General features: G+C 37.8%; 1 protein-coding gene across 8 annotated transcripts in view; it reads left to right on the top strand.

Annotated features, from left to right (window-relative positions):
* The window catches only part of ARHGAP28 (Rho GTPase activating protein 28), a 206,169-nt gene that overhangs the window by 136,788 nt on the left and 55,896 nt on the right, over window positions 1-13,485 (top strand). For 6 of the 8 annotated variants that reach the window (XM_055324180.1, XM_055324181.1, XM_055324185.1 and 3 more), the window contains 2 exons: window positions 6,016-6,105; window positions 12,872-12,956. In XM_055324180.1, coding sequence (XP_055180155.1) covers window positions 6,016-6,105; window positions 12,872-12,956 — 175 coding nt within the window. The remainder of the gene's footprint in view (window positions 1-6,015; window positions 6,106-12,871; window positions 12,957-13,485) is intronic. The other 2 variants (XM_055324182.1, XM_055324187.1) reach the window with 1 other exon arrangement.

Genomic DNA, 13,485 nt, shown 5'->3' on the forward strand with positions numbered 1-13,485 from the left:
AAGGAAAGAGGGATTGACAAAAGGGTATAAGAACATTTTTGTGGTTCCAGTTTTGTTCATTGTTTTTTGACTGTAGTGATGGTTTCACAGGCCTACATATTTCTCAAAACAACCTCAAACTGTGTACTTTACCCTTTAAATATTTGCAGTTAATTGTACATTATACCTCAATAAACCTTTAAAAAAGAGTCCGTATTACATCTTACGATTTTATTAACATCCACAGTATTTATTTTGTGATAATCTACTTAAAATAAAGAAATAGTCTATTTATGTATTATATGTGATTCACCCTTGACTCTAAATTGCAGATGCCACTGAATTTGGGCTCTTACAACCCAGTTTACCATCATAACAAACCTCTGCAAATCACTTTATATATAAATAAAATGTGCAGGCTACATAAATGAATTAGTCATTTGAGGTATTAGTTTATTCAAAAAACAAAGTAGTTAACCTCATTTATTTCCAGTGTCTTAAGTGAAAATCAAATGGCTGTTCCTGCTATTGATTCATAACTCACTGCAGAATAGAATCATTGCATGTGTTAAAACATGTCAGTTATATCTATGTTTGCTTCATGGAAAAGAAAATCTAAAGAACTTTGATTTAAACAAGAAGGAATTTGTGTTAGTCACAAAATGGGTAAACTAACAGTGGGTAGACTAGTGCTGGTACAACTGCAAGACAGTGCAGTTCCAACCTTAGCATGAACTTCTGACTTTTCCCTTTTATGTTGCCAACATAGCATGCAGATTTAATCCTTATATTATAAGATGGTTAGCAAACTCTAGATACCATGTTGATATTCCTGATAGGAACATGTGTCAACTGATTGACCATTACTAATAGAAAATCTTAGCTGTCCTGGAAAACCTTTATAGTAGAATTTCTTATTGATCATTGACTGACTATTGCACTCTAACATTATTTGTTTTTCTTTTATTTTAGTTGCCTGAAACTCACTCCTTCATAAATTTTTTTGTTTACCTTGCCAATTTTTGAATTTTTAATTTATTTTGAATTTATTCCTGGAGTTATGAATTTTAATAAGGATCTTCCCTTTATTTCATTCATTTTGGCCTCTGCTTGGCAGGTTCTTTCTACCTGTTTCATTCCCTCCAGTTTCTGAACACTCAATTCTCTTATGTCTTAAGTAATCTTTTTCTTCCCATTTTCTGTGTCTCCACCCTTCTAGAACACATGTTAGATGATTGTTGCTTTGCTTTAATTGAATTTCAGTATCTTCTCCTTTATTTTTTTTAGGGGATGGGGAGGTGGGGAAGGGAAGGGCAAGAGGTAGAGAGAATCTTAAGCGGGCTTCATGCCTAGCACTCCATTTCACGATCCTGAGATTTGATCCCAAATCAAGTCCAATGCTTAACCACCTGAGCCACCCAGGCACCCCTGAATTTCATATCTCCTAAATTTGCTCTCATGTTAGTCTGTTTGCTGTTCTTCTTCATCTTTATTTTCCAGATTAGTAGTTCTTTACTTTAGCTTGTCTCACTCTTTTTCTAAATTTCAGTGAACAAAATCTTATTTCTCAAGAACAACTTTTTTTCCATTAGTATACCTGTGGGTTCTTGGTTCATAGTAGCAATAGTACCTTAAATCACACTGAAAAGAAGAATTAATTTTTTTAGGATATCAAATCATTTTATGTTTTTTACTGAGGTATAATTTACAAACAATAAATGCATGTATTTTAGGTCTGTATGTACAAACATATGTTTTTACCCATATAACCACAAGTCCATCAAAAAAGTGTAAGTCCGTCAAAAGAAAGAACGTTTCCATGACTGCAGAAATCTCTCTGAGGACTTTTCCACCGACTGTCCTCCTCTGCCTAGGCAAGCCCTCTGGTGATTTCTAACACCTTAGGTTGGTTTTAACTCTCATAAAAGTGGAACTATAAATACAAAATGCACTCTTGTGTCTGGCTTTTTTCATTCACAGTAACTTTTAGGTTTATCCATTTGCTGCATGTGATGGTAGTTTGGTTCTTTTAATACTACTAGTAATCCATTACATAAATAAACTGCGATTGGTATATCTGTTCACGTGATGATGAACATTTGGATTGTTTCCAGTTTTGAGCAATTATGCCTAATGCCACCATGAACATTCATTTCATGTAAAGGATGTGTATTATCATTTCTCATGAGGTAAAGATGCAATGTAATTTAAATTTTTGGTCAAAAAGACACCTACAGGCCATCACCCATAGCTCAGCCGCCCATAGGCCATTACCAATAGCTCATAAAATCAGCAAGGAATAGTTTAGTAGGTAAATAAACAATAACTAAATTCTATCTTTTAAAACATCTATAGGGAGAAACAACAACAACAAAAACTAATTTTTGAGTATGTATCCTGAGTAAAGGATGTTGTCAACTAAAGCTTGGTCCTCAGGGGTGAATTCATACATAACAGACTACCATGTAAATTTTTTTTCAATATTCTCAGTATCAACTAAGATATAAATATTTAGTTTTTTCCAGTTATTTTTCAAATATAAACATCTTGTGTGGAGAAATGTCAGCTTTGAGAATGTGTAATAATAAGTGACGCAAACAGTGAAGTGTCTGCCTAAGTGAGAACCATCTGGTCCGGGAAGTGCACATCTCCTGATGGGGGTGGGGGACGGTGCAGCAGGTGTTTCAGGTTTTAGGTTTTTCCTCCAGTGCAGAGAGAGCTTCTGACCAAGACTATGGATCCAGAGTGTTTTTTCCTGTCCAGCTCCCCAGTCCCTCTCTTGTACTGCCATCCATTGAGAATACTGTCACAGCAGGAGGGTGAGATGACCCACCAGATACTCCATCCAAGGAAGGATAGGATGGAAAGTGTTCTACAAGGTAGAAGGTACCAGCACACTGTCAGGTGAAACTACAGCACTGTGATCTCTAAAGTCCTCTGTAGAATCATAGTACAGGACTTTATTAATTTTTAATTGATTAGTAAATTGTTGTATGCTTCCTCTGCACTTGAGCAGATCAGTTTTCCCAAAGGCCAAGATTACTGATTGTATGTTCTTATAAGTGGGGTGTACTTGACTTTGAGGTGTCAGAGCAGGCAGATAGTAAACATTATTCCCAGATGCCAAACCGGTGACAGGGATGAAGAACCTAATTTATTACTTCCAGGCAAAATTGGTTTCATTTCAATCTCCCCTCCATGACTTTTGTTGCGGCCTGCCTGCTGATTTCCTTCTCTCTTAGATCCGTATATTCACAGTGGGAACCCACCCCTCAGGGCAATTAGTTCATTTTATTTGGGCTACATTTTGGGAGATTTTCCAGCATTGTATTTAGGGGTTATCTACATATTTAAGGGGCTGGTCCACTTGGCTTCTATTTTGCAAACACTTTTAACTATTTACTTGGGACGCTTTCTATTCCTTGTACAGTTCTGTATTACGTGTTTTTCTCCTCCCTCTCTAGAAATATTCTTTTATGCTACTCTTGGGTAGAGAGTTTTATTTTACCAAACCAATTATATTTGTTTTTTTATCTAGAAATTTCTGAGGTGGTCTGCTGTGGAATTCTTTGCTGGTTTCCAGTGCTATCAAAAATGTCCTCCTTTAAAAACATAGATGTTTTCTGCCACTTTCAGGGATGGAAATGGGAGGGGAGTAGATAATTTTCAGTCCGCTATCTTTTTTTTTTAATTTTTATTTATGATAGTTACACACACACAGAGAGAGAGAGAGAGGCAGAGACATAGGCAGAGGGAGAAGCAGGCTCCATGCACCGGGAGCCCGATGTGGGATTTGATCCTGGGTCTCCAGGATCGCGCCCTGGGCCAAAGGCAGGCGCCAAACCGCTGTGCCACCCAGGGATCCCTCAGTCCGCTATCTTGACTTAAATTTCTTATACTAGTTCTCAGGTTTTATTTGTCCCTTAAAAAAAAAGGTTCTTGGGATCCCTGGGTGGCGCAGTGGTTTGGCGCCTGCCTTTGGCCCAGGGCGCGATCCTGGAGACCCGGGATCGAGTCCCACATCGGGCTCCCGGTGCATGGAGCCTGCTTCTCCCTCTGCCTGTGTCTCTGCCTCTCTCTCTCTCTGTGACTATCATGAATAAATAAAAATTAAAAAAAAAAAAAAAAAAAAAAAAAAAGGTTCTTGGGGCGCCTGGATGGCTCAGTTAAGTGTCCCTACTCTTGATTTCAGTTCAGGTCATGATCTCAGGGTCGTGAGATCAAGCCCTGCTGTGAGCTCCATGCTGGGTGTGAAGCCTGCTTAAGATTCTTTTTTCCCCTCTCCTACTATCCTTCCCCCTACTCATGTGTGTGCGTTCACTCTCTCTCTCTCTCTCTCTCTCTCTCTCAATAAAAGACTCTTGTTCATTTTATAATAAAGTAGCCTATTGTCTATAAGAAATGTAGAAAATGTAGTCAAGCAAGGTGTGTGATAGGTTTTTATTTTGTTTTTAGAGCAGGAGAATTCAAAGTGTAGGGGGGGAATGGAGGGAGAGGGAGAGAGAGAATCTCAGACAGGCTCCATGCCCAATGCAGAGCCCAACACAGGGCTCCATCTCACGACCCTGAGATCAGATCACTAAGCCATAGTGCTTAGGTGACTGAGCCACGCAAGTGCCCCAAATGACAGTTTTTTTTAAAAGAAAAAAATACTGTATGTTTTCATAAGTATCAAATACATTCTGCTTTGTAATAAGCTTCCTTCAGTAAAGAATATTTATGTCTTAAATTTTAGTGAAGCCATTGCCCACTAAAAAAATCTCTTATTTCTAGCTTTATAAATGAAAAACATAACCTGATACTGTTGCTACTGAATTCTGGGCACTGCAAAAGATAATCATGGGGAGTGTTTCAAAACTAAGATTAGACGTGTTTGGCCATATGTAATGGAAGGGTTGGAGTTGTTTTGCTTCACATGGAGATTTGGTGGTCCAAGTCCGGCAAGGTATTAGATGATGCCTTAGCACAAACCCAAGTGGGCTTGATCCTCTACCTCTGTTGTCCATTACCATGGACATCATCCTTATTCAAATAAGATAGCTGGCAACACTAGGCTGTCACCTGGAGTGCTATCATGAATGTACATGAGCTGAACCTATTCCTTTTGGTCAGGAAAGCCTAGCTGTTGTGGAAGCACTCTTGGTAAAATTACATTTACCTTTCATTGAACACACTTGTCACATGATCACTCCTAGCTGCAAAGAAGCCATTTTGTAAGGAACAAAATCTAATCCAAGGAGTAATTACTCAAAATGACACATTTACTAACACAAGATTTCAACTTAGAGGTGACAGCCTAAAGGTCATTGTTATGCTATTCCCTATCATGTTACTGAATATGCCTAGAAATGAAGTTCTTTGGTTTAACTCCTGGAATGAAACCAAGATACTGTTAAGGAGGGATGCCTGGGTGGTTTAGTGGTTGAGCCTCTGCCTCTGGCTCAAGGTGTGATTCTGGGGTCCTGGGATTGAGTCCCACATCAGTCACCTCGTGGGGGCCTGCTTCTGCCTTTACCTGTGTGTCTGCCTCTCTCTGTGTCTTAAATAAATAAATAAATAAATAAATAAATAAATAAATATTTTTTAAAAAGATATTGTTTTTTTTTAAATTTTTATTTATTTATTATAGTCACAGAGAGAGAGAGAGAGAGGCAGAGACACAGGCAGAGGGAGAAGCAGGCTCCATGCAGGGAGCCCGATGTGGGATTCGATCCCGGGTCTCCAGGATCGCGCCCTGGGCCAAAGGCAGGCACCAAACCGCTGCGCCACCCAGGGATCCCCTAAAAAAGATATTGTTAAGGAAAAAAGGAGTTTGTGGCAGACAATAGCAGTGTCTGCCACAGGGGCCAGTGTGTCTGTCAAAGGGCTTGGCATTTAGCTACTCATAGCAGTGTTCTCTAAAGGACTGAATACGTTTGTCCCTGCTCAGGCAGTCACAACTTCGTATAGTGTCACACACATCTAAACATATATACATAGTGTAATACACAGAAGTGTTCACCTGAATAAGAATAGTACTTTTATTTTTCCATTTAGACAGATGATGCTTCTCTCAACAGTACCACCCTGTCAGGTGGGTCCCAAGATGAAGAAGGGAGTTTCGTAGTTCCCAGGAGTGGCTCTGTGGTAAGTCATCGCATGCCCAAATAGTTGCATATTGGGGCAAAGTTGAAAGTTCAAGGCAGGAAGAAGCAATTTCTTTAAAACAGATAAGAAAAACTTGAACTGAGATTGCAGAGAGACCACAGCTTCCAGGAGACCCACTGACATTTTAATAGGAAGTAGGAAACTCAAAACTGGGGAATGACTAGATCTCAGTTTCAAAAAGAACTCCATAAATTAATACCACTGTAGTCAGAAACCAAAGGATGTTCTCTGCATATATCAAGCCTGGAGAGGAGTCTGTTACTGTTGGTCCTCTTGGCTGTGTTCACACCAATAATCCGGCCTTATTCTGCCATTTAACCCAGAAGTCCTTTTTCCCTGCAGGATAGATTAGAAAGCCTTCATCCTGATACTGAAAGCGTTACTATCTTAGATCTCAGGCAGGACTCACTCATAGACATCCTCCACTTCAGACACATTCACTGTCTTGGCCTTGAGTAACAGAACTTGTAGCTTTCTTTGGTCAGAAAATCTTATCATTCTCTCACCCCCACCCCCGCCTCTGCTGAACCACTGGACATCCCCACTTGGTGTCTCTGTGCAGGTGCTCTGGCAGGAGGTGATACGGTGCCCTGGAAGTAGTGAGAGACCCTGTTCAATGATACTGGTTTTGCGATGGCAAGTTGATGGCTGGCAAAAGCACATCAGTCATGGAATTGGAGGAGGCACATTCACATGAACCTCTGTATAGTAGTTTCTTATCTGTCTTCCAGTTGCAGACAAAGGATGGTTGATGTTCACATGCACAGCACACTCAGTAGATTCCTCATTGTTCAGAGAGACAATGCTGTTAGCCCCAGGTTAAGGAGCTTTTCTGTTGTGTTTTTAGATTTTTGGTTTTGAGGTTGCTTTGTTACACAGTGATAACATAAGAACCACAAAAGAATGTGACATTTGTCAATGAGTAACTTATCAATAGCCCTACAGGTTATGGCACAGATGGGCTAGGGCTTACTCACAGTGACTGACCTACCAGGTTCTAAATTCAGCTGCTACTTTCCTATTTAAGATTGTGCATTGACATGCAAATGAGGGAGCATGTCTCTGTTTTAGATAATTTCGAGTGCACTCTACTTACTGATGGATGGAAACAAAGTAAGTCATCCACAAACTCTGAGAGCTACTGAAGTGAGGAGTTACCTATAATAGACCTTTTGTAGGGATCCCTGCATGGCTCAGCAGTTTAGCGCCTGCCTTTGGCCCAGGGGGTGATCCTGGAGTCCTGGGATAGAGTCTCGCGTCGGGCTCCCTGCATGGAGCCATTTATTATTATCTTCTCCCTCTGACTGTGTCTCTGCCTCCCTCTCTCTTTGTGTGTCTCTCATGAATAAATAAATAAAATCTTTAAAAAAAATAGACCTTTCACAGTTGTGCTGTGATGCCCCTGTGACTGGAGACTCCTGCTGTAATAAGGCTTTTGCACAGGATCCTGTATTGTGTCTCAGCTTGGTGGTACCATGAGCCCAGGGCACCATCCCCAAACATTTGCCTCAATTCTGCCTACATGCTCCCTCTACATGCTCATCGGAGACCTGTGGATTTTGTCTTGTAAAGTGAAGTAACTACTTCCTTGGTACGGAAACTCATCATCATCTTTTTTTGTTTCTCACAAAACTATCTTTTATGGCTTCCTTTCTGAAAACTCTTTTTAATTCTAAGAACTTTTCATTTGATTTTGTAATTTGTGCGGATAATCTGAAATAGTGAAAGTTTTCTTTACTCAGTCCTTAAAATAGTAATTTTATTTTCTTTTCCCTGTCTTTTTGGACTGACCACAATCACTTATTACACTAAATAATAATTAATGGGGATCTTTTGATAAGTTTTTGATTTCCTAGTTCTAGGTTTCTGAGTCTTGTAGTTGTTTTTATCAGGAATAGAGATTGAATTATATAAAGTAATTGTTATCTATTAAAATAAGTATATTTTTCTTTGTTAAGCAATTTCTTTAGAAAATTCTGTTGAGGGACTCCCAGGTGGCTCAGTGGTTGAGCATCTGCCTTTGGCTCAGGTCCTGATCCCACGGTCCTGGGATCAAGTCCTGCATCAGGCTCCCTGCAGAGAGCCTGCTTCTCCCTCTGCCTGTTCTCTGCCTCTCCATGTGTCTCCCATGAATAAATAAAATAAAATCTTAAAAAATAATATTCTGTTTATAAGTCTTTATAATATTGAATTATAATTTTGTTGCTAAAATAAACCCTACTTATTAATATTATTCTTTTATTACATTATGTAATATATTGTACTATTTTCGCATTTTTAACAACTATTAGTGGGATTCTAATAGCGGGGTTAGCCTATATATAATTTCTTTTTGTTGTTACAGAGTTATACTAATCTTGGAATGAATATGTTAAGACTTTGAAACTTTTTTCAGTATTTTGGATCCATATATTAAACTTTGGTGTAAATATATAATCTATAAACTCCATTATATTTAAGTTTGTATTGTAATATTTTTATGAAACCTCCAAGGCCTGGCATCAGTGTTTTGATTACTTTTTCAGTGAATATGGTTTTGTAGTTATATTCCTTTCTATCCTAAATGGTATGAGTTTTGGTAATGTATATTCATTACAGCAAAACATTCAGTTTATTTAGCATTTTAAATATATGATGTTTGTGTACACACACATATATAAAAATATGCACACTTATTTAGGTGTATAATTTTTAAATTTTCTGTGAGGTAGCTATTTTTCCTCTTTTGTTTCTAATATTTATGTCTTTTATCCCAATTAGAGCTATAGTTGCCTATATCAGCAGTACTGTTTAGGAAGTCACTACCTTTAATTAATGAGGTATACTTTTTCTGTTGTATTTATTTAATTTTTATTGATTTTTCATTCATTCTTAGTTCTACTTGTATAATTTTTTCTAGTCTGTTGGATTATAAACATTTATTTTAAATTTTTTTATTTGCATTTAAGGTTAAGAATTAATCTGAATAATAGTTTATCTTTTATCATGAATTTTTGGAATTTAATGCTCTTACTGTCTTAAATTTCTTATAATGCTTATAATTTCACATGTGATTTCATTTTTAATCCACAATATTATTGGAATGCCTTTAAATTCACATTTGGATATATTTTGTAATATTGTTTGTTTTATTTCAAAGTTGATGCATATTTGTCAGTGAATGTGACTTACTTATCTCTGAGGTATTGAGTATTTACCCAAAGGAGACAAAAATACTAATTTGAAAAGGTATATGCACCCGTGTTTGCAAAATTATTTACAGTAGCCAATATATGGAGGTGACCCAATTGTCCATTATAGATGAATGGATAAAGATGTTGTATACATATATACAGTGGAATGTTATTCAGCCATAAAAAAGAATGAGATCTTGCCATTTGCAACAACATGGGTGGGTCTACAGGATGTGTAACGCTCAGTGAAGTAAGACAGAGAAAAACAACATATGATTTTACTCATATGTGGAATTTTAGAAACAAAACAAATGAACAAAATGAAAAGAGACAAAAAACAGATTCTTACATACAGAGAACAAAGTGGCATTGCAGAGGAGAGATGGGTGGGAGGATGGATGAAATAGATAAAGAGGATGAGGAGTATAGTTATCTGGATAAAGACTGAAAAGTATATATAAATGTTGAATCAGTATATTGCCACCTGAAATTAATGTAACACTGTATGTTAATTATACTTCAATTTAAAAAATAAACATCTGCCTCTGGGGAATTTGGCAAGATGTAGATTTATCAGTTCTGATCTCAGGTACAGAAAGGGAAGAAAGAGAACCTTATTATCTGTATTAACTCAAAGCAGCTTTTATACATAAAATTATAACACATAGATTCAAACCTTGAGAAGAAAAGCAGCTAGTCAGGAAGGTCAGAAGCATCTTCTGAGTCAGTGACTTATTCCTGCAAGTAATGAACGTGGAAAATGTTTGGTATGGTGTTTCTTTCATGTGAAAAAAAATGTCATACACTCAAAATGTAGTTTTGAGAGAACTCAAGCAGGTAGTACCAACCTTCTACAGGTTGGAATTTAAAATAATCATCCCCCAAATATTTTACTCTCCAATCCCAGTGCTGCATGATTTGGGCAACAGAGCAAGCTCCATTGGCTGGTAAACATTGCCTTTCCCTACTAGTTGAAGCCCCAGCCTCTTGTGTTTAGACACATAGGGAAATGGTAGGATCTGTTATGGACAAGCAAAGGAAGTGTGAATTATCAGGAATAGAGAGTGGCATTAATATTTCCGGTATATTAAAATAACTAGTAAAAATTTAAACAATGCTAGCATTGTTTAATGGGTGAGTGGATGTTTTAAAACTATTAATACCAAGCACCTAACCTTTTCACTCAACCTACTTCAGAACTCAGAGTCCATCTATTAGTAGTTTTCTCCTTCATCATATTCATGCTTTAACACATGAAATGTTCCTTTGTTTTGCTCTGCTTTGTTTTAACTGTTATGAGTGTCTCGACTTCTCTACCTGGCTTTCCAAGCCTTCTAATAATTTGAGTTGACCATCCTGACCAAAATATTTCTCATATTTTTCTAATACCTTGTCTCAACTCCTGGCACACCAGTCTCTCCAGAATGCCATGTAGCTGAAATGTGTATACCTCCATTTCAGGCCTAAATGCTTTTGCCAGCCATCTCTGCTTCTGTAAGTCTTCTCCACCATGCTTTGAGTTCCAGCTCAGGTTCATCCACCTTTGGGTGAAACCCTTCCAGGCTGCACCTCTTTCCTCTCCATTACCCTCCAGTAAACATATAGTTGTGTTGTAGAAATTAGCTCTTAGCATTAGGTTGATTGTTTTTTAACATTGTTCCATAAATGTTACTCTATATTCCTCATTGTAAATAATAGCTCAAGAACAGGGATCACAATTTAAACTTCTGCCTCCTCTAAGATAGGCCCAGAATAATTTACATTACAAAGGGCAGGTACACTCCTTCAGTCCAGAAGGCTGGCTAGAGGCCAAGTAAACCAACTCAGCAGATGGACACTTCTATACTTCACAGCTTACGGAATTGACATTTAGCAAGCTTAAGCATCCCAAACCATCAGTTTCATCCTGTAGATAAATGTCTCTAGGTTTTCAAGAGTTGTCTCCCATAGGTGAGTTATTTCAAAGTTTGAGAAAGCTTTTTTTTTTTTTTTAACTTGAGAAGACTACTGAAACGTGGTCCATATCATTTTAAAGATTTTAGTGTATAGGTAATCTTTATTCTGTAGTTTAGTTTGTAGGGCTACCAAAAATCTGATTGACAATGAATTGTATGGCTCTAGACCTTTTCGTGTCTTTTCATTCTTCTACCAATTATAGTAATTGGAAATCTGTGTTTAATAATTGACATGTATTTACTTGATTTTTTACACAATCAGGAGTGTATCATATCCTTTGAAATAAAAAAGGAAAAAGAGAACACAAGGCTCAGAATTTGAGACTCCTTTGTATAATTTGTAGCATATGATAAAGGATCTTTCATGAAGCAGATGTTCAGTTATTACTAAATAAATATGAGAATAAAAGAAGCAACATCAGACTCAGGAAAAATGAACAGACATTATATTGAGTAGTACATAAAAGATTTCTGATTGAATAGCAGGATTTCATCATCACACATTCATAGATAATAACTCCCACATTAAAATTAATACTGACAGAAATGGCAGGATTTGTGTATCAATTTTTGACTAATACCCTCCAGACTTGAGCAGTTGACTAGCTTCATGGGGCTTTACAAAGATACTCAACTTCTGGGGCACCTGGGGGGCTCAGTGAGTTAAGCATCTACCTTCGGCTCAGGTCATGATCCCAGGATCCTGGGTTTGAACCAGCAGGGAGTCTGCTTTGCCCTCTGCTCCTCCCCCCACTCATGCATGGTGTGCCTCTGTCTCTCTCTATCTCTATCTCTACCTCTGTCTCCCTCAAATAAAATCTTTTTTAAAAAAGAGAAAAGACATTCAACTTCTTATAATATTGGAGGGGAGGACAGTGCTTTGGCAGTATCTTGGTAAAGAAAGTAACAAATTAGAAACTGAACTAGAAAACATTTTAAAGTTTTTGGTAGTCATGATCACTCTGTATTTTGTCATGGAGGAGTCAATATGTTAATTTTAAAAAATAGCCAACCCTCATATTGTGCTCAGTGTGTATCAGATACTGCTTATTGTGATTTATACAGGATAAGCCATTTAAAATTCATAATACCTCTTCATATGTTCTATTATCATCATCATTTTACAGATTAGGAGATTAAACAATAGCAAACTCGAGTGACTTGCTCAAAGTCACACAGTAAGAACCTGGACTAGAATCCCAGCAGTCTTGCCCCACAGTCCTTTCCATTAGCCATCTAGCTATGTCATCACCTGGGATTTAAGACCAACACGTGTGCCCACCACATCGAGAATAACACTGTAATTGTCAAACCATGTGACATCAAGCATTTAATTTTTACGTTTGAGGAGGGATATGAGCAGCAAATTCTCAAGAGCTAAGAAGACACAGTTGCCCTGACCTTGACATAAGTTCTCCATTGAGAAACTTGTGTGAGCTATACAGGTTTGGACTGAACACAGGAACAGAAAATCAGGTGCAGGCCCAGTATGAAATCAAGAATGGCTTTGTGTGAAAAGAACTTTTGTAACCTGCAGAATATAAATCAGATTGAAATGTGGGGTGGCCTGTATTTATATGGTAAAATGTCTTGTGTTCATCTTCCCTTGTTTCACAGTCTATACTTGAGACTATTCCAGCTCTACCAGTTCATTCCAATGGATCTCCAGACCCTGGACAGTCAGTTCAGAATGCAGTGAGTGGTGAGTGACATATCCTTCTATATTGAACTTACACTGTGTCTTCTTGCGTTTGTTCTAGCACTCAGTAAAGTTAACAGTGATTTTGTTAAGGCAAAATGTGTGGGGTTTTTTCCTATTTTGATTTTATCACTCCAGCACTCACTCCCTGCCAGCTCCAAACACCCCATTCTATTGCACCAGACAAAATTAATTGAGCCAAATTGGAAGCAGAATCTTTTTCTCCTTCACTGCTATCACATCATTTAGAAACTACTCACTTGGGGAGTGTCTTTGATTTAAGGTCTTTTTCACAAGTAATCTGGATCTGCTTAATAGTTGCAAATGGACCAGAAGTAGGACACTTCCAAAACTCTCTGCTAATGCTCAAGTGTATACAGCACCACAGCAGCTCTTAGTGTATGTACAAGGCTACAGGGTTAGCTTTTAACTGGGCCTCTTTCTCTTGAGTGTTGGGTGTGCTACATGGGCTCAGTATGGAACCCGAAATCCTCCTTATAGGAACTAGGCTCTTAGAAGGCCCTACTTTGGT

The sequence above is a fragment of the Nyctereutes procyonoides genome, unplaced genomic scaffold, assembly GCF_905146905.1.
Source record: "Nyctereutes procyonoides isolate TBG_1078 unplaced genomic scaffold, NYPRO_anot_genome, whole genome shotgun sequence".
Lineage (NCBI taxonomy): Eukaryota > Metazoa > Chordata > Mammalia > Carnivora > Canidae > Nyctereutes > Nyctereutes procyonoides.